General features: G+C 41.9%; 1 protein-coding gene across 2 annotated transcripts in view; it reads left to right on the forward strand.

The window, feature by feature from the left end:
- Positions 1-208: 208 nt before the first annotated feature.
- Positions 209-24669, forward strand: part of ATAD2 (ATPase family AAA domain containing 2) — a 31025-nt gene continuing 6564 nt past the window's right edge. The window contains exons 1-21 of one of the 2 annotated variants that reach the window (XM_081918653.1): positions 209-341; positions 4137-4279; positions 7365-7414; positions 8082-8250; positions 9203-9305; positions 9561-9651; positions 10320-10424; positions 10775-10892; positions 11691-11798; positions 14963-15071; positions 15289-15404; positions 15818-15992; positions 16072-16160; positions 17071-17230; positions 18003-18093; positions 18939-19247; positions 20721-20847; positions 21579-21765; positions 22670-22855; positions 23281-23416; positions 23543-23739. In XM_081918653.1, coding sequence (XP_081774779.1) covers positions 4185-4279; positions 7365-7414; positions 8082-8250; positions 9203-9305; positions 9561-9651; positions 10320-10424; positions 10775-10892; positions 11691-11798; positions 14963-15071; positions 15289-15404; positions 15818-15992; positions 16072-16160; positions 17071-17230; positions 18003-18093; positions 18939-19247; positions 20721-20847; positions 21579-21765; positions 22670-22855; positions 23281-23416; positions 23543-23739 — 2721 coding nt within the window. In that variant the 5' untranslated portion in view covers positions 209-341; positions 4137-4184. Of the gene's footprint in view, positions 342-1658; positions 2023-4136; positions 4280-7364; positions 7415-8081; positions 8251-9202; positions 9306-9560; positions 9652-10319; positions 10425-10774; positions 10893-11690; positions 11799-14962; positions 15072-15288; positions 15405-15817; positions 15993-16071; positions 16161-17070; positions 17231-18002; positions 18094-18938; positions 19248-20720; positions 20848-21578; positions 21766-22669; positions 22856-23280; positions 23417-23542; positions 23740-24669 lie in introns of those variants that run through there. The other variant, XM_081918652.1, reaches the window with a different exon arrangement.

Genomic DNA, 24669 nt, shown 5'->3' on the forward strand with positions numbered 1-24669 from the left:
TATTTTTAGGAAGCGGGGCCAAAACTGCAGGAATGAACAGCACAAATTAATCCAGTTAAATGCATAAGATCCAATCAGTGTGGATGTGGCCCATTCTGGAAGGGAGGAATATGCAGAGCACCTTTAAGTGCTTTAATAGATAAGAGGTCAAATTCTTAGTCGATAAAGAGATGAGGAAAACCCCGCCCTCTTCCTTAAGGGAGCGAAAATCTTGCAGGTCTTGTCTGGGGACATGACCTGAGACCTGACTCCGGGCTGGAGAGAAGAGGCTGGTTTTCCATTCAGGAGAGGCGATCCTCTCCATTTGGGATCTGCTCCGAAAGTTACCTGGGATCTTACCGGTGAGAAAAGTTTTCCGTCTTTTAATACGCTTTTTTGGGGGCAGGGCGTCCTTCGTGTTAAAAGTCTAGGGCAACAGGGATGAAGGAAATGCAAGATTCCTGGGAAAGAGCCACGTTTGGAAAAGCTTGCAGGATCAGGCCAATGGCCCATCAACTAGGCCAGCATCCTGATCTCACAGTGGCCAATCCGATGCCCACGAGAAACCCAAAACAAGGCCTGAGCCCATGAGCCTCTCCTGAGGTTTCCAGCCCCTGGTAGTGAGGAGCGTTAGGGCAACTTGTTCTCCAAGAATTTCTCTCAGCTTTTAAAAGCCACCCAAGTTGGTGCCCTTCTTATAGGTCTGCATGTTTTATGACGGCGAGCATGCATTGCACATGCTTTTTTCCTATGTGCGTGCATGTTGTTGGCTTGGAAGCAAGTCCCGCTTTGCTCCAAGGAGCTTACTCGCGGGTAAGCGGAATAGAAAAAAAAGGGCGCTGGTTGTGCTGCTAGGCAGGGTTTTCTCTGCAGAAAAGCAACCGCCTCTTGCATCTTATTTACAGAAAAGCGTTTGCATTTCTGCACTCGCTCGTTTGCCAGCAGCTTGCTTCGTAGTAGTTGGCGGCGGATCGCTGCCACCCGGACCGGATCTTTTAAAAAGGAGCCTGCTGGCTGTGAAAAAATACCACCCGTCTTTGCTCTGCTCTGTCTCTCCAAGGTGCGGTTCCTGCCCACCGTGGTGACCACTTCAAGGCTTTCTGTCGCAATGCACTTAATTAAGATTTGCAATACTTTGGGCCGGTGTTTGTGTTGCTGCAGGATAGATACCCTTCCAGCAAAAACTGTTTAGTGGCGAGTACAGATATAACACGCAATATAAAAAATAAATTTAAAAACCGGGCAACGCGTTGCATTTGCAACAGGGGCTGCGCGCGCTCCTAGTTATTGCGCTCCTAGTTATCGACCCCTCCAAACGCGCACACTGAGCGCGGTTTAGTTTTTCGCAGCAAACTGCCCTCGGGAAGGCGCGGGATTTGAAGCTGGGGGTGGGGGTGGGAGGAGCCTGTGAGGCAGAGCCGCGCGCGCCGGGCCCCGCCAACCAATCACGGCGCAGAAGCAGGAGGAGGACGAGCGGGCTCTCAAAACAACTTCGCGCGCGCCAAAACTCCGGGGGAGAAACACAGCGAAGAGAGCGCCGTGTCCCTCCGCCGGTTTGGGACTACTTGTCCAGCGGCGAACTCACCAGCCTTTAGGATTTTTCTTTAAAATGTGTACTGTACTAGAAATAGGGAAGGAAAGGGGAAGTAGTTCAGAGGTTTGGCAGGGGTCTTGTATTTTCCTTTCCCGCCGTGAGGTTGAGAAGCAAGCGCTGAGGTGCGGAGGGTTTCGAATGGCGGTTGGGTGAAGCGGCTCCTCCCGGTTTGTGGCGCCAGAATTCGTCGGCGGCGAAGGAGCCTCGTCTGTGGCGGCCAAGGCCTCGTCCAGCTGTCTGGGCGACGCGACGGGAGGGCCATGGTGATGCTCCGAAGCGGCTCGGGCGGCGCTCCCGCCGGCGGCAGCAACTCAGGCGGCGGCCGACGGGGCGCAACGCCGGCGTCGCCTTACGACGCGATGGAGACGAGCTCCGAGTTTCTCTCATTGGAGCTGCCGTCGGCTTCCTCGGCAGCGGCCGGCGGAGACAAGGCCCGGAGAGCCGTCGCGGTGAGGAGAAAACCGGGGGGGGGGGGAGGCGCACCTTCTACTTTTATTAAGTCCCTTATGGAGATTCAGGTTCCTACCTCAGGAGGGACCACCCTCAGGCGGCAGAGGCTGTTTTATGTGTAGTGAATTCATTATTATTACTATTTTTTAAAGTTGCTGACTGCTGCTCCTTGCCACTAGAGGCTTTGGAAGCAGCTGCCCAGAAAAACCGGAGCGCGCGATAAAACCAACTCCAAAACAACGCAGCTGGGCAGCAAAAGTTTCATAACAAGCGGCGAAACGCTGCGTGAAAATCTTGAAAGTTTCGGCCCAAAAACAAAACCATTTTGTCTGTGGGGTTTTTTTTGGGGGGGGTGACCCAGGAGCTGGGAAGTCGTTTTTTTGTAAATGGTATTTATTGCTTTTTCCACACACCAGAAGCTACGAAGTCTTAAGCGTAGGGAGAACGGCTCTGGATTAGAAACCGAAGTTGCCCATCTAGTTCGTCATCCTGGTCCCCACTCAGCCTGATGTTGATAAGCACAGGGAACCCAAAGCGCACAGCCATGTTAGAGGGGTTTGGGGGGGGCAAGCTTAATAATTCCCCTTTTGCCCGCCTCAATCGCCCATATTGCATGGTAGCGAGTGCCACGAGTTTTGAACTATGTTGCCCCGAAACTCGCCCTAAGATTCAGCTCCGTTGCATGACAATGCCTTCCAGCAAATTGAGCAATCCGCCCCCTCGAGCTTGTCTTGGAAGCGGTTTTTTTAACAGCAGGCTGTGGGCTTGACTTGCCTAGAGGGTATATCATTGCCCCGTTCGTTTCCTTTGTCATGCAGAGTGCCTTTCTAAACATCTCTCCAACCCCCCTTTCTCTGATTCTAGCTATCTCATTGCCTTTACTCACCTTGGCACTCAATTGCTCCTTTAGAGTCTTTCAAACATGCAAACACACACACACCCCATCCAGCACATTGCTCACATTGATCAAACTACCAGTGGGGTAGATGACAATAGCTTTTTTTCTTGGGATGCTAATGTGGCTGTTGGTTGGGAGTGTAGCCAAGTCAGTTCCACTGTGAGCAGACCTACCTGAAATCAATGAACGCAAGTTGGTAATGCCTATTACTTTTAGTGGGTCTATTGTGAGTTAAGGTTACCAGATGTCCCCGTTTCCTGGATTTACAAATCAGTCCTCTGACAAAATCCTATCATTCCTACTGAAGTTGAAAAGTGTCCCCGGATTCATTGAAAAAAATTTGGTAACCTTATTCTGAGTAGAACATAATACAGCCCGTGACCTAGCATTCAGGCAGGAGTGGTCTTGAGTACCAGTGAGTGAGTGAGTACCTACCTACCAACAGCCTGCCTTGTCTGAATTGAATCTGTTTATTTGACTTCATCCTGCCTGGTGGTTTTGCATTTCCTGGGTATTTTGGCTCAGATGTAATGGAGAAATAGTTCTTGACTTTAAACCTCCAAACTATCACACACTTGTATTTTAATGTAGATATCATAAGGGACAGAATAGAACTGTGTGGGTCATGCCATGACTATAGTGGAGAACAGACCCATTTTTTCATTGGAACTTTGGGGTGTATGTGTGTATCTAACTATATATCTGTCTACTTGTAAATATGGCTTTTTACTATTTGTGTACAGTTGAAGAGCATTTGTTTAATGCTTTCATCTCTTAATTTTCAGTTGATGTTTCATGCTCTTGTTAGTTGCCTTAATAATCCTTCTGATTTTACATACACCATGGGTGATCCAAAAGTATCCTTCCAATTCAGTTTTTCTATCGTAAACTAGTTAGTTTAATTTAGGCAGTAAATTTAAAACATAATGTGTGATCTTTGGAGTGCCAGTCACATCCTTTTCATTTAATGTAAATGAGGAGCTGATATGCAACTACTAATCACAAAATATGGAGAGGTTTTTGTCAGTTGTTAATTTATATACCACTTACATGTCAAATTGGCTTTTAAGTGGCTTACAACTATTCAAACATCCATAATTATTTAAAATACACAATAATATCAAAGCATCCTTAATTAAAATATACAATAACACAAAAAAAATTAAAAGCAAATAGTACAATGTGCATGTTCCTAATTGGTTTTTACTTCTTCAGGAGTTTTCTTCAGATAAAGAATGTGAACATTTACATTCCTTAAGATCTATGAGGAAAAATAATCAACATTATTCAGACTCTAGTTTTGACAAAAGCGTGACAATGCTGAGTGAGAATGGTATTAACAGAAAACATTTTACAAGGTAATAACTTTTTCTACTTCTTGCAGATATGTTTGTAAGATCATTTTATGTTCTACCTGTATTACTTGTAGCCTAGTTTATTAAGTCCTACACTCTTAAGTACCAGAGTTTTTTTATACACGCTGTGCTCCCCGCAGAGTAAATTAGTGCTTACAAATCTGACTGCATGTAGAGCACCTCACATTGCCAGAACTTAAGTGGGCCCAGTTATGCTGATTGCTATTTGTATTCCATGCCTTGGAAATTGTCTTCTTGAGTGAATTTGTCCTTTGGTCATTGTTAGAGAAAATTGTGGTGTAGAAACTACAGCTTTTCTGAGGTGGATTTCAACTAAAGTTCTTGGTTGAATTGCTTGAGGATGATGGCACAGGCTTATATACTTTAAGATTTAAATACTGTATTTTTTCGCCCTATAGGACGCACTTTTCCCCCTCCAAAAATGAAGGGGAAATGTGTGTGCGTCCTATGGGGCGAGTGCAGGGTTTCGCTGAAGCCTGGAGAGCGAGGGGGGTCAGTGCGCACCGACCCCTCTTGCTCTCCAGGCTTCAGGAAGCTATCCGCAAGCCACGGGAGAGCTGCATGAAGTCGCACAGCTCTCCTACGGCTAGCAGAGAGCTTTCCTACACTCAGAAGCTTGGGGCGCGCTGAGCTCAGCACGCCCCAGGCTTCCAGCTTCACGCAGCTCTCCGCTAGCCGTGGGAGAGCTGCGTGAAGTCGCACAGCTCTCCCACGGCTTGCGGATAGCAGCCTGTTCTGGAGTCGGGGGAAGCTCAGGCTTCCCCAGTCCCACACCTGGGGGGGGGGAAACTAGGTGCGTCCTATGGGGCGAAAAATACGGTATTCACATCTTGGACTTTTTGAATGATCATACGTTTCTACTACCATCATGTGAAAAGATTATCTCTTTTAGGGTTTCCTGTTAACTAAATATTGTGTATATGACATACATATCTGGACAGGCAGCCACTCCATTGACATATGGTGGGCCTTGGCTTATGATGCACCAGTGAATTGTGCCCCATTTTGCTCCTCCCAGCTATCACTGAAAAGTAACCACAATCCATGGTGAAGTTAGGATTGTAGTTTGTTTCAATGAAACAAACCACATTCAGTAAGCCCAAGAACAAATCTTTGCTACAGAATGTGTTCAAACATAATTCTAAGCCAGAGATGGTGGTTTGTTTCGTAAAGCTAGGAGAAGCGATTGACTTGATTCATTCATGCGGTAAGCAATGGTTTATGACTATCACATGAGAATTTGGCCAATGCCAAGCAAATTGGCTGTAAGCAATATGAACTAGAACATGTATTTATTTAAAATATTTCACTTTTCAGTGGCCAATCAATATTTTACAAGTAGTTTACTAAATAGTAAAAAGTGCAAATGTGAAAGAAATAAAACATAAGAGCACAGGATAAAAACATGCAGCATCTTAGAAGAAATAATAAATTAGGTTTAAAAGCCTGAAGGAAGGAGAGGTTGTTGTCTGGTACTAAACTTACAGCAAAGTAGGAGCTAGGCGAGCTTCAGGTTATCTCCTGTTTGCCACTCACCTTGCTTCCAGTGGTGAGGGTATCTGGAGAAAGGTATCGGGTCTAATTCTTGACACACAGGCAGATGGATCCAGGAATAGACTTCTTAGTAGATACTGGTTTGTTAGTTGGGTAGAGCTTTTAAATAAGTACCTTGCACTTTGAACTGAAGTTTTATGTAATAGGGAGCAAATTCAAACTGTGATTATTATCCTACCTCCTGGTTCCTTTTAGCAGTCTTTAACAGCTGTGTCCTCCACTAACTGGAACTTTCAGATGTCTTCAAAGGCCCCATAAAAGAGCATGTTGCAGTAAATCATATCTGGAATTTACTGGAGAATTAATAACTGAGGCCAAGATGTATCTACTCTGGAGAGTCTGCAACTGGTGCTGTCCAAAATACTGTACTTTACATGCCACTGGAGCACTGGATGGCAATAATGGATTTATAATCATCCTCAAACTACACACCTGATTCTTGTGGAATAGGGCAACCCACTCTAGAACTGAATGAACACAATCTCTCTGAACATATAAACCAGCCACCAATAGTTCCTACACCTTGGCAGAATAGAACTTCATTGAAAAGAAATTGCAGTGTAGCTATTATATCAGTGAAAACTATTAAAATGTTTTACATTTAAAATGCATTATTTATGTACTAAATACCCCAGAATTATACTGCAGCTTGTGGAGGGAAATCTCCACAGTTAACACAGAAATGTAGTAAGACTGGAAAAATACAAATAATTTTGGTACTAGCGTGCAAAGCCCCAAGCATCTTAGGACCAGGGTATCTTAAAGAGCACCTCACTCCCTATAGGCTGCCTAGGTCATAGAGCTTCAGGGCTGACCTTTTGGTGGTGGATCCCGCTCTAGATATCAGATTTATTTTTACTCAGAAGATAGCATTTAGCATAGTAGCCCATGCATTATGCTACCCTTCTAGCAGAGGCAAGACCCTTTGGTGGAGGTGAGAAGATTCTGATACTGGGTTTTGGCATACCATAAAAACATTTTTATTTGAATCATTGATGGGGTGTTGATTTTATCTGATTTTAATTTTCTGTGTTTTTAATGTTTGCTTTTCTACTAATCATGTAGAGATCTATGGTTATAAGCAATTTTAAAAACTCACTTTTTTAAAAAAAAGAAAGGCTTAGTGTCCAGCAACATTACATTTTAAAATGATTTTGGCACTTTTGTTAACTTGAGCTTTTAGAATTGATCTTTTTATAACTGAAAGTTGAACAAATAAAAAGGATTTCATAAACTAAGCAAATTCAAATTCTCAAGAGTGCCAGTCCTTATGAAGCTAAAACATCCCCTCAAGCTTTGCATAAGTACAAATTTTCCTTTTGGGTGGTGGGAGAGAACAAAAATATCCTAGTGAGAACTGAGCTAGTGGATGGGTGAAAATGGGAGTATTCTGGAAAAAGAACATATTTGGAACCCTAAAGAGTTGCAGGTCCCAGAGTTCAACTCAGTTCCAGTACTGAGCCAAATGAAAATTGGTGAAGTCTTAACTTTGAATCTATTTGTTTCTGTGCAGGCAGCTGGCTAGACAACAAGCAGATAAAAAGAATGAAGATTGTGAATATGGTAAATCTAGTAAAATACAAATCTTGTGAATTATAGAAATGTAGAGTTGTAAAATGATCCAGTGCACCACTGATACCATTCAACCTCCTAGCCTGGGGAAGGTTGACATTTGTGTACCTTTGCAGTGGAAGGACATTCCATAGCTTTCATAGGCACTGTGTTCTGCTGTAGCAAGAATGATCTGACCTAAAACTATGCCACTTATCAATACCTATTGCTCCTTTTGTATTTTTAGAGATAGGGTAAATGAATGTGTCCCGTCAGGCACCATTTCAGAGGACCCCTCTACCATTGGTAGAGGGTGGCTTGCAGAGGTGACAGGGCAGCTGTAACAAGGTGAATGGGTCAGGATAACACTTTTGAACAAGGGGAGTTTCAGATATTTTAGAGTTGATGCTAAATTTTAATGTTTTCTTTTGGTAATGAGAGCCAGTTGCTCCTGGATTTGATTTTACTTTGCTCCCAGAAATACTGCATCCAAACATCAGTTTTGAAAAACCTCACAGAAATACATGATTGACATCATAAGAAGTACCTAGGACTACTGCATAAATACTAAACTTATTTGTGAAACAATTCTCAACGCCAAAGAATAATGCGTAAAAATCTGTTCTTTATGTAAGCCAACAGACTAATGAAAAGAATGTTTGTTTGTTTGAAAACATAGGAACTGTAGTTCGTGTCACTAGGTCTTTGAAAACAGGAATAAATTCGAAGTCTGGTGAACATGTTGCAGAAGAAAATGGGGATGTTGAAGTCCGCCGCAGTTGCAGAATTAGGCGAAGCCGCTTTAGTACTATGAACCAGTCCGTTTTGTTTGACAAGCTTATTACAAAGTAAGGACTTTTTATAGTGTCAAAATGCCTTGAGAAAGCATTTTCTTGAACAACTGTGGTGGAAATGAAATTTTTGTGAAACATGGTATTTCCCCACTTTTAATTTCCGATTGCAGCTTCTTGTATTATACTGGATAGCTCTATAACTACAAGAGTAACTTCAGGGATTAAAATGTTCTGTAGTGGAAAGATGGGACTTAATAGTTATGTTGAGTGTACATGTGGCTCTGCATAGTAGCCTGTTTATGTTGTTTACTGGAGTGTTTATATTGTTACTATAGTCATAAAACTTGTTGCTAAAATTCAGTTTAAAAGATCCTGCCCTCTGTCAACCAACCAGGTTTATATTGTAAGTTCAATATTACTATTATCATTAAGCTTACAATATAAACATGGCAGACGAAACTGGGTGGGAATTTTTATTGAATTTTACTATTTTGATGTTGTCATGTTCCATTATTACCATATATTTTTATTGATGCAAAATGTCCTGATGCCAAATATGATGAAGAATAGTATAGAGGCACTCAAAATATGAGTAAAACTTTTAGTTCAACCTTAATGCTAAATAAAAATAAACATTCATTAACACCTATGGATTCATGCTCTGATTTCCCACTCAACCAGCAACTGCTTCAATGGTTTCTTAGTTTTGTTGTAAGATAGGGTGTTATCTTTGTGATTTGTGCTTGAATAATAGAAAGTTCTGCTATTTCACTTTCAGGTGTGACTGTAGTGAAATTCTTTTGCTGCCATTCATTTCAAACCTTCCATGCATGCATGCATGCATGTGTATATATATAGAGAGAGAGAGAGAGAGAGAGAGCGCGCGCGCGCTAGTTTCATATTCCCATAACCTGTTAGCGCAGCACTGCAGCTTGCTCTGTTTAACTGATTTGTGTTTTAAAATATTTTCCATGTTGTGTTTGATTACATCTTGCACTTTGTCAAGCACTGCAGAAGCTGTACTACAAAAAATGGATGATATGAAGAAGATGCGTCGGCGACGAATGCTGGATTTGGAGGATCTTGGAGTGTTTAATGATGGAGAAGAGGTACATGTATATACAGATTGTGTAAAAGAATAATTTCTTGCTATTATTCTTTCTTTGTTAAATTTGTATTTTGCAATTTTAACTTCAGCTTTGCTTACACCCTGAGCAAGAGGGATGGAGATAGAAAGCTTAAACATTTATTCCATAGTGTTTTGCTACTTTTATTGAGCTGGCCTTAAAGTTGATAGATTCATTGCATGTATGATACGTGTCATGGGATGACTTGAATTACATGTTTTCACTTGTTATTATTAGGAAAACCTTAATGTGTACTCAAGAGGAAAACCAAAAAGAGCAATCCAAAGGATTGATGAAGAAACCACTGATAACCAAGATGGAAGTGCAGGTTATTGTGCTACTTTTAACTTTTTAGAACTATATTCTGTTTTATTATTTTAATACAATGCAGTACAATTTCAGCATACTTTAAGGTTTTGAGTGGGTGAATTAGTATACTTCAATAGGATAAAAATTATGCTTCATTTTGGAACCTCCCCCCCCATTTTTTTATTGTTTTTCAGTAAAACAAAATACAAATTAGACCAACGTAACTTGTATACACAATGGGGAACCTTTTTGTTTATAGAAACATCCTTCACCTTAGACATTTAGAAAATGACACGTGGAGATGGTGGTTAATTACTCCAAAAATCCATTTAGTTTGTAGTCCTAAACTCACAAAATTTATTGGGATTTCTGAGGAGATGCTATTACAGCAGGCATCCTCACCCTTCGGCCCTCCAGATGTTTTGGACTACAATCCCCATCATCCCTGACCACTGGTCCTGTTAGCAATGGATCATGGGAATTGTAGGCCAAAACCTCTGGAAAGCCGAAGGTTGGGGATGCCTGTATTACAGTCTCTTAAAATAACAAATTGTAATAGCTTTTACTGTAGTGAAGCTGTCATTCCTAATCCAAGACTGGCAGTGTCTAACTTCACTTACAGCCCCAGAATCTGTTGTAAGTCAAGTAAGTTTCTTTCTTTAAGCTAAAGAGAATTCTGTTATTTAGAATCTTCAGAAGAAGGTGAAGACCATGAAGATGGAGAAGATAATCAAAAGCGTTACGACCTTAGACAGCGGAAAACAGTTGTGCATTATCAGGCCTCACCAGAAAGTAGGTGTCCACTATACCATCTTTCCCTGGAGCTTATTTACCCTTATTTATATTTGGAAAGCTTCGTTATTTTGGTATATCAACCTCTGTTTTGTTTTTGCTTTGTTTTGGCTGTCTTTACGCTTTGCCACACAATTATACATGTTTTCACTAGGTGACTACCAGAAAATCTTCCAGTTTGAATGATTGAGAAGTCTTGTCCCAAAAATGAAAACACAAACTTAGTTCATGTTAGAACTAAACTTAACATATAAGTCCGTGATATTCCCAAATTCTGACATTTTATATTCTCATCAATTAATATGTAAGGGAAAACATGTAACTGTTCTTACTTTGGTGTTTGTTAATAGAACCAAGGCACCAGAGGAAGCCCAAATTGTTTTATCCAGACGCTGCTTCTCCAGTGAGACGAAGATTTTCCTTCAGCCCTACGGGATCAAGGAGTCCTTATTGTAAGAAGATTAACAGGTTTGTTGATTTGTTGTTTATTAGTGCTCCAGTATTATCAGTGCGGGACGCAGGTGGCGCTGTGGGTTAAAGCCTCAGTGCCTAGGACTTGCCGATCGAAAGGTCGGCGGTTCGAATCCCTGTGGCGGGGTGCGCTCCCGCTGCTCGGTCCCAGCGCCTGCCAACCTAGCAGTTCGAAAGCACCTCCGGGTGCAAGTAGATAAATAGGGACCGCTTACCAGCGGGAAGGTAAACGGCGTTTCCGTGTGCGGCTCTGGCTCGCCAGATGCAGCTTTGTCACGCTGGCCATGTGACCCGGAAGTGTCTCCGGACAGCGCTGGCCCCTGGCCTCTTGAGTGAGATGGGCGCACAACCCCAGAGTCTGTCAAGACTGGCCCGTACGGGCAGGGGTACCTTTACCTTTACTATTATCAGTGCATGAATGTTTTCTCTCCTCCTGACTTACTCAACAACTTGGCTATATGGTTTCAAATCAGCTGCACTTTCCTTCAGTTGTACTTGCTGTTATGACTTCTTCATCTATAGCAAATTGTGTAGAGCAAGGGTGGCCAACTCCCAAGAGAGTGCGATCTACTCACAGAGTTAAAAACTGGCAGTGATCTACCCCCTTTTGGGGGGTTCAGGTCAAAGTTGTTGAGCTTCTTGGGGGGGGCTGTGATTTACTACCAAACACATCTGCATGCAGCTTACCCACTGCTGATACATGGAATAATTTGGATGCCTTAACTGGCCGTGTAAATTAATTGTGCAATTTTTCACAGTGACTGCTTAACAGGTTTTGTCTTCCAATTAAAACAGACGAAAACATGCAATTCACAATAGTGATTCTACATCTTCATCTTCTTCTGATGACGAGCAACGCTTTGAAAGGCGTAGGAAACGAAGTCGGAGCAAAGCATTAAGCAGGTATCCTGCGACTTTTGGACTCAGAATAACAATGTACATATTATCTAGCTCAGTGGTTCCCAAACATTTTCTCAGTAGACCACCTAGAAATTGCTGAGGGTCTTGACAGACTACTTTTTCTGCCTATTGTGGCAGTTGTAATGTGTTGTGCTAGAGCAGGGTTTCCCAAACTTTGACCTTCAGCTGTTTTTTTGTACTAAAACTCCCATCGTTCCTAGCTAGCAGGACCAATGGTCAGGGATGATAGGAATTGTAATAATAATAATTTTTTATTTATACCCCACCCTCCCCAGCCAAGGCTGGGCTGAGGGCGGCTAACAAGCAATAATAAAAACAAGTTGAATGAATACAACTTAAAAACAAGATTAAAATACAACATTAAAATATTGAAACATTAAAATATTAAAATGCAGCCTCATCACAGGAGGAAAAAGAAAGGGGGTGGGGAGGGAATCAAATTGGCTCCAAGCCAAAGGCCAGGCGGAACAACTCTGTCTTACAGGCCCTGTGGAAAGAAATCAGATCCTGCAGGGCCCTGGTCTCATGAGGCAGAGCGTTCCACCAGGCCGGAGCCAGTGTTGAAAAGGCCCTGGCTCTGGTTGAAGCTAATCTAACTTCCTTTGGGCCCGGGACCACTAGGGTGTTGCTATTTATAGACCTTGATGCTCTCTGTGGAGCATACAGGGGGTGCAAATTTGGGAACCCGTGTACAAGATGCTGCATGATTTTTAATGTTACTTTTACAGGCACACCACAAACCACCTGAATTTAACTTAAAATCACAGTTTGGGAGTCCCTGATCTGGATACTAGATGATTAAAACATTGTTAATGAGAAACCTAGAGAATTCTAGTTCCTCAGATTAAATAATTTGTTCAGAGGAGACACAGGACTGGATTTGACTTAATAATTGCACTAGCATGAGGCAGGACAATGAGTCATGCTAGTTCAACTGGGCTTCCCCCTCCCCTCCCCTGCACCCTTTGAAATCAGTGTTTGGTGGGGGGGGGACAGAATAAAGTGTGGGGGGAAGAAGAAAAGAGATTGTTCCGTCTGGCAAGCAGAAATGCTTTCACAGACAGAATGATTGTACAGCATTGAATTTCACCCATAATATTTGTCAGAGCCACCCGTTGGTCCCAGCTCACAAGAGACCCAAGTCCAATCCAGTTTATTTACAAAAGTCTTTATTGAAGATCATTGCTCCTTTTACATTCCATCTCCGTGGCTCCACGTCTGTAACATTAGATCGCTGAAGTCCCCTCTGAATCCGTACCGCCCCTACACCAGTTCAAGAGGCTTGTGCTGGACCACCTCTTCCTCTCCTTCCTTTTCCGCAGGGTCTTTCTGCCCCCCTGGGTTCCCCCCCGCCGGGACTCGCCCGAGGCTGAATCCTCTGACGCCTCTGCCCCCCTCCTTCTTGCTTTGGGGCCGGGCTCCTCCCCAGGGCTCTCCTCACTTCCGCGCGCCTCCACATTTGAACTTGGCGCGCGTACGTTGCTCCTGACCTTTCTCTCGACCGCTACACTGCTCCCGGTGCTACTCTCTGCCCCTTCCGGCAGAGCGTCCTGCTCCGATCTCCTCCCCGTCTCCTTCTTGCTCTGCTCCCTCTGACACACTGGTAACTCCACCCCCTTCACTCCGTTCCGGCGGAGAAACCGGCTCCGATCTCCCACTCTCACTGGGGGCTCTCCTCTCGCTCCCCTGCTCCTGATTGCTTCCCCCTTGGGGTCCCCTTGGTCTGACCAGGGGGGCTCCCTTTTGGGAGTCCTCTGACTCACTGGACAGACTCACGGACGACCTTTGGTCATTGTCATCCTCCTCCTCGTCTCTCTGGGATTCTTCCCCCTCGCTCTCTGTCTCCTCCCCCATCTGCCCTTCTTTCCCTGAAACCCTGACATCCATCCCCCCCTCGAAGCCCCCCCTTCCCCCCTCCCGCCTGTCAGGTGCAGGTCGTGGGAGCTGCGGCTCTTCGGGGTTAGATTCAGGATACAGGTCGTCTACGTCCATGTTCTCTGCTGGTAGTTCTGTGTATGTGTGTTCGAACTCGGGTTCTTCAGCCAGCGCAGTCTCAGTCTTTTCTTCCATTGCTACTTCCTCTGGTGCTGCCCGCCAAGGCCCCATCATCCACCTCTTACGCCATTCTTCCTCTGGTTGCTCCTCCCACCAATAAGGGGTTTCCGTGTCCACCCCCGAGCACGATCCCCTGGGCGGGCTTGATTCTGGTGTGCCTTCCTCGGCGGAAGAAAAACCCCTGAAAGTGCTGTCTGAAACTGTGGGCGTAAAGAGCCAGTCATCAAAGTACTCGGCTGGCATGGGTCTATGTGGGAAAAGGGCATGGAACTCGTCTTTTAGAATAGGTTCGTCTAAGGCGTAGTCTGGCACCCAACTATTGGCACTGGCTGGGGCACCTTCTCTGGCGAGAAAGTATTCTACTCCCTCTGCCCCCCATCTCGAGTCCAGGATCTCTGTGACCTTGTTGAGCGGTTCAGTCCTAGGTGACCCCCCCCCCTTGGGCGACTCTCTGCATGGGTCTGGTACTGTTTCTGACTCCTGAAACCTGTGTGGGGCCTTGTAGGGAGTGAGCACCGACCTATGAAAGACCGGGTGCACTCTGGAGCCTTCTGGGAGAGCGTCCTGCTCCGATCTCCTCCCCCTGTCTCCTTCTTGCTCTGCTCCCTCTGACACACTGGTAACTCCACCCCCTTCACTCCGTTCCGGCGGAGAAACCGGCTCCGATCTCCCACTCTCACTGGGGGCTCTCCTCTCGCTCCCCTGCTCCTGATTGCTTCCCCCTTGGGGTCCCCTTGGTCTGACCAGGGGGGCTCCCTTTTGGGAGTCCTCTGACTCACTGGACAGACTCACGGACGACCTTTGGTCATTGTCATCCTCCTCCTCGTCTCTCTGGGATTCTTCCCCCTCGCTCTCTGTCTCCTCCCCCATCTGCCCTTCTTTCCCTGAAACCCTGACAATATTCATAACAACTGTTTTATGTTTAGCTAATGTAGATTCTACAGTATTTTACAGATAGTATGGAGTAGATTTCTAATTTGAAATTACATCTCGTGGTACTTTTGCTAATTTAAAGGCAACCCCATTTCCATGTTTCAATATGAACTTGTTCCTTCTCTATTACTTAAAACAACTCTTCATTCTCAAATTAGGTGCCTTCCGCTAAACTTTAGGAAAGATGAGTTGAAGGGAATCCACAAGGATCGAATGAAAATTGGAGCAAGCCTGGCTGATGTTGATCCAATGCAAATAGATTCTTCAGTGAGTGTTTAATTTCCTAGCACATTTTGTTATTGACCACTCTCTTAAAATAAGCACATCTTTTCAAGTTTTGCTGATTAACCTGAATGAGAGCTGTGTAGCTGTTTTGTTCATTTTAGTACCCATTAATTTTTTTTAAGACTTAAGTAAGAAGATTTAATTATTCACTTCTGTGTTTTGTTGACCTTCATTTGTTAATTCTGCTTCTCCTTCTTAGATCCAGTTTGATAGTGTGGGTGGACTATCTAGCCATATTTCAGCTTTAAAGGAGATGGTGGTTTTCCCACTACTTTATCCAGAAGTGTTTGAGAGATTCAAAATTCAGCCTCCAAGGTAGGAAGTAAACATTTTGTTTGCAGGATGACAGTGAACTTACCCCAATTGTAAACTTTCATCTTCTCTTCATGATTGCTAGGGGTTTTTTTAGCCTGCCCTCCACACAAGATTACTTTTTGCATAGTTAATGCCTTTTGCATAGATGTAGCATGTTCATACATTTTTTTCACCACAATGCCATTAGAATGCAAGTTGCCTTTTTAAATGGGGAGAGAGGAATATTGAAATGAATTGTTGGTGGGACCCAGAAGAGGGGGAGGGGATGAATTCTCTTAGGCAAGACAGAAACTCATAAGCATATTTAATGAGGTTAGCTTAAATTATATTATGATTAGGTAAAGTATGATATACTTTTGAAAATTATGAAACATTCTACTAACCAAAATACTGCAATTTCATACTTTTAATAGGGGCTGCCTCTTCTATGGTCCGCCGGGTACTGGAAAAACGCTTGTTGCCAGGGCACTTGCTAATGAGTGTAGTAAAGGTGATAGAAGAGTAGCATTTTTCATGAGAAAAGGTGCTGACTGCCTCAGTAAATGGGTGGGAGAATCTGAACGACAGCTTCGTTTATTATTTGATCAGGTAATTATACTTTTATCTTACTCTATAGTGTATTCTGTATAGCGCCTTCAGAATTTCTACATATGAGCTTTTGTTTTAGGCCTTTCAGATGCGTCCTTCAATTATATTCTTCGATGAAATAGATGGTCTTGCTCCTGTACGATCCAGTAGGCAAGATCAAATTCACAGGTACAACTTTGTTTGTTTTCTATATTTGTCTTCAAATCTCCTGAATCTTTTCCCTGAATACATTACTTCTTGTACAGATACTCTTATGACAAGTCACTGTTTCCATTGTAGATTTGTAAGCTTTAAATTTGTGATGTGCTTAAAGCACCTTTGTATTTAACCAGTTGCCTAAATTTAGTAACAGTTCTTCCTGGCAAATGATACATAAGCCTCCAGGTATGCAGGCAAACTTTTGCATGTGTACTGCAACATTGGTTTAGTACACACATACACACCCTGTGAGTTGTGTTAGAGCACAAATTTGAGGTTCAGCAACAGTATCCTGTTTCTCATACCAGTTCTCAGAACTGGTTTATGTGTTACCTATGTGGTATCATGACAGGAATATAAGATCTGCTCATGTGGAACATTTTAACAGTGTTGCCATGTCTTGAGGAAGTGGCATGCTTTTGTTGTGTTTGAAATATTTGTCCCATGTAACTAATTGACTCTCACATAAGATATTTTATCTTTGATGAGTCAAAAATTCATTTGAAATTTCAGTGAGTGTTTATAGATTGGGAACAGCTTTCTATTACAAAGTAAAGTTATGTTTCCTTTTAATTGGATCTCTTCAGTGGGTAGAAAATGATACAGGCTTGGACCCGAAGTTACTGCTGCACAAGCCGAAATGCCTTCCACTTGCAGATAAAATATGAGGGTTGCTTATTTCTCACAAACACTCAGTCCTCATCTGTATGTTGCCCTATAGACATGAAAAAGTTGAGTGTCCCCTGGCCCAAGAGTCAGTTTTCTAGAGCAACAGGGATTGCAGGTGGGGCTAAGGACCATGGTTTCTTCCTTCTGGTTGTGTCAGCAGAATCTTGCCCAAGCCACAGTGGATAAAATATCTTTGTTTTGTTTTTGAAAGTTCAATCGTGTCTACATTGCTTGCACTGATGGATGGCTTAGACAACAGAGGTGAGATTGTGGTGATTGGCGCTACCAATAGATTGGATTCTATAGATCCTGCTTTGCGAAGGCCCGGACGTTTCGATAGAGAGTTCCTTTTCACCTTGCCAGATAAAGATGTAAGACTCAATCTTTTTCATGCATATTTGGCTTTAACCTACCCAGAGTCTGTGGCAGGGGGTGGAAGTTGATTTCTACTGAAAATTGTTCTGGTAGGCTAACATGAGAGGAGTGGAGCATAGACAGCTGATGCCACTTCACAAATCCCAAATGCATCCAGATGATATGGGTTCTGCTGTAGCAAATCTTGATAGTAAAAATGAATCCAACAACATTTGGAGGGCCACAGATTCGCTATCTCTGCTCCATCCACTATTTACACCATGCATGGTTTTATAAACCTCTGTCAGGTACTTCCCCTTAATAACTTTCTCAAACCTGAAAAGCTTGAACACTAACCATTTTTCCCCTGGAATTATATATGGGAGCATGCAGTAAATAGTGGGATAACATCCCACTGCTTAGGACAGGCTGGTTGGGGTCAGAAGATGCAAAATGATTGCATCAGCCAGCTCTTCAGTCAGCCTCTAGTTCCCTCCTTGCTTTGTCTTGCGACTGAGCATTTCTAAATCCTCCTTACTCCTTCATAGTTGTTCATTTTTTCCTTGCCATCTCCAAATTCCTTATTACTTTTAATTTTGTTTTGTTTTTTTGCTTGTTTTCCTTTTTAAACCAAATTTAAAAACTCCCCACCCCAGAACATTTGTAAATAGGGTAATATTGAAAATGTTGGGTTACTGTAACTAGAAAGGAAGATACAGTATTGAAAGGGAAATATATGGGTAGTCTTTTGAAACTAGATGTATCTGAAATACGTGTTTGTGTTTCTAGGCAAGGAGAGAGATCCTTAAGATTCACACCCGAGAATGGTCGCCTAAGCCATCGGAGATGTTCCTTGAAGAGTTAGCTGAAAAAAGTGTTGGTAAGATGATGATGATAAAACTTTTGACAGTTTGAAAACAGACTTCTGCCATCTCTGTAGAACCCTCTTAACAATATTTTTTATTTACATGCTTATTAGCCAAAACACTGGTTTGAGCATTTTTTTTAAAAAAAAAACACCTTGAAATTTGCAATTTATGCCATTGTTCCCTCTATTTCTGATGAAGTATAACAGCGTTTTACTCCGCACTGCACAACATAGGTCTCAATAGAGTACAGTCAGTCTTTAGGACACCCCCCCCCGAACAACATCAACCTGGAAACAGTCCAGTGAGGACTGAGCGTGCTTGGTGGCCATGGAATACATTGTGTACAGAATGCTGTTGAATACTATTTAATCAAAGAATACAACTGCTACATATAACAATGCCTGCCATGCAAAGTAACACATCCATTCTTTGGGGATTGCTTTTATATTGTAGCACACCTACTAGGCTAATGTTACAAATGCATGGTAGGCATCAGCTTTACATCAGCACTTTATGAAACTTCTATAAGATATAGCTAATAATAATAAAAAGAAAAATAAATTTTTATTTATACCCTGCCCTCCCTGGCCAGGGCCGGGCTCAGGGCAGCTAACACTGAATATAAATTACAATAAAACGTAATAGGAAAAAAGAAAAAAAAAGTAAAAATATGGCTTAAAATAGCCAACTTATGATCTGTGTTTCTTATATTGCATGGAATTGGCCTAAATAACCTAGTTTTGAGGCAGGAAGAATTATTTAATCTTTTGTATAAATCATGATTAGATCTTTGTGTGGCTTATAAGACTATTTGCAGGCCCTATAATTTCATACAGATGTGCTTTTCCTTTTGTAGGGTACTGTGGAGCTGACATTAAGTCCATATGTGCTGAAGCAGCTTTGTGTGCCTTGCGCCGACGTTATCCTCAGATTTACACCAGCAGTGTCAAGTTGCAGTTGGATATCTCTTCTATTAACATAACAGCTAAGGATTTTGTGGTGGCTATGCAAAAGACCATACCTGCTTCTCAGAGGGCAGTGACCTCACCTGGCCAAGCACTCTCCAACATTTCCAAACCACTCCTTGAAAATACACTTCAAAGAATCCTGGAAGTCTTACAGAATGTCTTTCCACATGCAGAACTGGCACAGAAAGGGAAGTCAGGTATGTGCACATTTATTTACATTGGTGGGGGGGATGAGTGAATATCATATCTAATTAATCTGATGTGGTATACAGTACAGAACTGAAACTTGAAATTATCCTCTCCTTTAAGAATTACTCTATTTTGCAAGCCAGAAACAGAAAACTACTAAAACTTGTGATGAACTGAAGCTTCAGATTGATTATTTATCAAATAAATTCACCCGTACATAAATTTGTTTTCTCTGCCAAATACATTTTCTCTAATATGCTACCTTTCGAGAAAATGATCTCTTAGAAAGGGAACTGCAGTCTAGAAAGAGGAGTAAGTTCTCAAACCATAAGACTCCTGCTTATGTAACCTATCCTAATAATATCCATATAAGTGCCAACTAATAACAAGTGAAGATTCATGATAACTGGCCCAAATGTGGAGACTCGAAGAAATATGCCCAGGTTAGAGGCGCAAAGCTCCTACCCTACAAGAAATTTTCTGATTCTGGGCCAGAAGAGCCAGAACAGCAGTTGTGTACCTCAGAACACATAGAGGTGGCTTTGGAAGGTACAGAACAATTTCTGCCACTCCCCAGAAGACAGAAAATATATTATCTCTGCCCAGATAGGGGCACAGCTGGGCCAACAACCAAAGCTGGTGGAAGGCACTCTGTGCCAGCAGGGCCATTGAACCTCAAGCAACAGTAAAGGATCCAGGAGTACCACCTGCGCCTTCAGAGGCAGTGTAACCACATCAAGAGCAGGCAGTCTCCCATCCATCCAGACTAGGGAACCACCCACTAACAGTGCCTCAGTCTTACCTGGATTGAGCTTCATTTTGTCATGAATCATAGCAAATTTTATTTAAAACATTTCTTCATCAATAATAGGTTCAATAGTATGAAAAAACCTGTTTATACAGTATACAACTACAAGATAAGACTAAACAATTTAGTGCAACAATATACAACAAAATAAAAATAGATTAAAACCCATTAACTTAAAAAGCACAGTAAACCAAAATTCCAACTAAAATATAATCCAAAATTCATGGGCAAATGGGAATGTGCTGAAATAGTTATTGTATTGATGTTGTACTTCCTTGTTGGGGAGGGCATTCCAGAATTTGGGCACTGCCAGCATTTCATAGAATCAGAGTTGTAATGCAGGGATTTTTTTTGCACAACATGGGGCTCGAACCCTTGACCCTAAGATTAAGAGTCTAATTGTCTACTGACAGAGCTATCAGTCAGGAAGTTCCTTTGTATTTGCTCTTCATTCACTGAGTTATTCTGTTTGTTTAGTATCACTTGGCTTCTTGACATTAGTAAAGTTTCCATAAGCATTTTAGGTTACTGCATTTATGCAGAGTTGAATCACTTGGATTCAGTGCACATAAAATGTTATCAAGGACAGGAATCTTTAAATTAGTACCAGGCCTTAGAAATCAAGACACAATATTCCAAAGGAAATAATGTAGAGTTTTGTTTTATTTTTAAGATTTTGCTGGTCAGATTTTTGACAGTGACTTGCTATACAGTGATGAAGAGGAACTACCAGTTTCTGAAACTGGACCTTCTCAGAAAATACATGATAAACGAAAAGAAATGTTCCTGATTTTTAGCAGGTAAGTGATAAAAGGTTGCAGTTGTTGGTTGATCTTTAAAGGAAGCTTCATTATTTTCATATTGAGGTGGTTGATGTCTTATGCTTGCTCCCTCATTCTCCCTGATGAGCATTACTGAAGTTTGAAAGGTGGGCCGTCATTCTGTAATGACCTCCCTTCAATGCCTACCTTAAAGTGGGGAGTGGGGTGGCAGGTTGAGCTCTTTCTCCTTGTCTCCCCTTCTGCCTGCCACGGCGGGGGGGGGGGGGCTTGGCATGTGCCAAGGGGAATGTTGAATGCCCTCCTGAAAGTTCTGGAGAAAATGGAAGTTTCTTACTATGAATTTCTGTTACACAAGTCATGTGCCATTTCTGGGATCAGCTCTGGTGATTCTGTTTTGCCATAGCTTTGTAGCTTCTGCCAATGGCATACGTGTGGGGGAGATAGCTCCCTAAATCCCTGCCTATTTCCATCCATGTTGTATATCACTTGATTTATTTTACTTGTGCTAATTTATATTAAGCTGTGGCTTAGTGTGTTTTTGTATTGTAGTTGGGGGTTGTTGGTTCAGGGGATTTGGAGCAGCTCCTCCTCCTCCCTCCCCCCCAAAAAATCTAGAGAAATAAAAATTTGTTGGCTCTGACTGTGGGTTCCAATAGGCTGTGTCCTCCTGAGGAAGTGAGGTGCCTTCCAGGAAACCCAAAGGAAGAAAATCTCATGATAGGAAAATTCAATTTTCTCATCTCTTATAGAAATGCTTATCACCAGCCAACCTCTTGCCGACCAAGACTTTTAATAGCAGGAGAACCAGGATTTGGACAAGCCTCTCATTTGGCTCCGGCAGTGATACATGCTTTGGAAAAGTTCACTGTGTATACACTAGACCTTTCCATTCTCTTTGGAATCAGTGCCAAAACACCTGAAGAAACATGTGCGCAGGTATTTCAGCTTTGTAGTAGTGCTACTTAAGTGAGGCTAACAGAACAGAATTTTTCAGCAAATGCTGAAAACATTTCCACTTTCTGGTGGAAGACAATTCTAGAGAACTGGAATGCCAGATCATCTTCCACATGTGGGTGGGAGGCTTCTTTGCCCCAGAGGAAATTTTTTTTTAAGTTTGGCTACGGTTTGAGAATTATAATTATGGTTGACAATATGAATGCTGCTTTTCTTCAGTCATGCTTCATTGGGTTTTTTTTAGCTCATTCATATCATGCTTCTAACATGATGGAATTCAAGGCAGTATTTCCATCCCAGCAGACCCAGAAAAACTTACGGTACTTCAGGGTTGCTACATATTCCTTCAGACAATGCCTCATATCTTTTAGTGTTGTACTGCTTGCATCTGAATTGTTTATAATTAATCTGCTTAACAGATGACTAGTATATTTGATTTCAAGTGCCTTCCAGAAAATAGTGACGAATTAAAATAAAGATTAATGAGAGTCAAGAAAAGGGGCATGGACTATTCCTCACTTTCAGAAAATACCCCTGAGAAAATGTGTATTGCTAAAGCAAATTTGTTAACATTTGGCATTATGCTGATTGTTCCTTCCTGTTTTTATAGATTTTTGTTTTAGCTTGTACTTTGTTTTTTCTGTTCTATCAGCCATTTTTGGGACTTAGTACAGATAGGCAGGCAGTAACTACACAAACTAAAAGTACCTTTTTGATCTTGGGAATCTGAGAAAATCTGGTGGGGGCTGGTCCCAAAATTAACAAATTTCGGGAATGGGAGCGGTTAATGGTATTGATTTTGGTGTCTTTCAGGGGAAAAAGTCATGATTAAAGGACAAATGTGCTAATGACCTGTCAGCTGATCAATTTTCTTGTATTTTACTAGTTAATATGTGAAGCCAAGAGAACAGCTCCAAGTATAATATACATTCCAAATATTCATTTGTGGTGGGAGACAATTGGGCAAACACTGCAAGCTACATTTACTGCGCTACTACAGAACATTCCATCTTTTGCTCCAATTTTGCTCCTTGCAACATCAGATGTACATCATGCATCTTTGCCAAATGAGGTACTTTATGTCATTGAATTCATAGGGTATCTTTGATCCAGAGTTTTCTTTTTCTAACTTAAGCATTTGATTTCTTTTAAAAATAATAAATAAAGATGAATGAGTATTTAATGTTTGCCAAATATTTCTAAACATGAAACCAATTAGGGAATACTTAGGCTATCAAGAAAATTGCAGTGCTCCATAACTGCTTACAGAACAGAAGCATTCTAACACAACTCTAGTAAATTTTCAGGTAAAAATAAATTGAAATTAGATTTATTTATATCTGCCAAGCTTTGAGCTAAACTTTTTTTGTTCAGATCCTCAGTATTAAGTATTAGTACTTTAATAGCCCTGGAACTCAGATCTTTTCTGTCACTTTCGACACTCTTATTTCCTTCTCACAAGAACTTGTACATTTCAATATTATTCATTTATTTAAGGTACAAGAATTGTTTGACAAAGCTTATGGAGAAGTTTTTGACGTCTGCTTGCCTAGTGCTGACGAGAGAAGAAAGTTTTTTGAAAATTTACTTCTTCACCAAGCAGCTAAACAACCTGCATCAAAAAAGAAAGCAGGTTAGTATGTGCAACAGATAAAACTAGAAAGCCCTGTAAAGGTGATGGGATGTTGAAAATAACTGCAGTCAGAATATCTGCGCTTTAACTCATCAAAATGTTTTCTTTCGCCCCGTCCCCCCACAGTTTTGCAGGCTCTAGAAGTGCTACCAGTAGCAGCAGCACCTGAACCACGACAGCTAACAGAAGAGGAGGTCAAACAACTTGAGGGGCAAGAAGAAGATACTTTACGTGAACTCAGAATTTTCTTAAGAAACGTTACTCACAGGCTTGCTGTTGACAAACGTTTCAGAGCTTTTACAAAACCAGTTGACTTACATGAGGTAATGCTTAGGATTTTATCTCTGCTCATCAAATAAGTAAACAATGACGTGGCCCAAAGCAATTATCTGTGTATGTTCCTGCCACTTCATTTGGAACATGTATGTTTTACGTTGCAATAATTAACACGTTCTGTGATGTAGTAAGGTAGTTATCATTTTGTCTAATGTGGATCTAACAGGCTGTACAAGTGCAATCAAAAACTGACACAAAATGGCATCCTAAATGCCATCCAAAGCTGATACTGCCTTTTCTAGGAATTAAATAAAATTGCAATGGAAGGCAAAGCCTGTTTGAAAAACTTCAAATTTAGAAATCTCTTATGTTCAGTGACAGTAAGGTGCCATAAATAACTTACAAATGCTGTCCAAGTTCTTATTTACATGCATTGTGAATTTCCTTTGTACCACTCCTTCATTGTCCCATCTAGCTCCTTCATTTACCCTCCTTCTCTCTGTCGCTGGCCCCTGAGGACTTGGTTTAACACTTCCAGTGTAAAAATAACATTTAGCCCATGGTTCACTCCTATTGCGTTTAAAGTGCCTCTTGACTTCTAAAGTGTATGTGTGAGTGAAAAGGAGTTGTTTGTATGCACAGCTTATAATACTGGGTGGGTTGGTGGGTGTGTCCAAAATATAAAGAGTATTTTCAATGCTCAAAAGGGAAAGCAGCACAGGGAAAGCATTTTCCTTGAGTGGCATGTAGGAGGCACCCAAGTTCCTATAGTGGCAATAACAGGAACTAAACCTCATCTGATCTTATTGAGAGAATTTTAACATGTCACAGGCAGTCTGACAATTTTAACATGTCACAGGCAGTCCAGTTGATTGACAAATTATTTGCTGCTGCTTCCTGCCAGTATCCTGATAACTTAAGTTACAGTTTTAAAGCAAATTTAGTAACATTAAGAACAGCATAATGAGATGTCAAAC

Source organism: Podarcis melisellensis (assembly GCF_964234715.1).
Source record: "Podarcis melisellensis genome assembly, chromosome: 7".
In the NCBI taxonomy this organism is placed as follows: Eukaryota; Metazoa; Chordata; class Lepidosauria; order Squamata; family Lacertidae; genus Podarcis; species Podarcis melisellensis.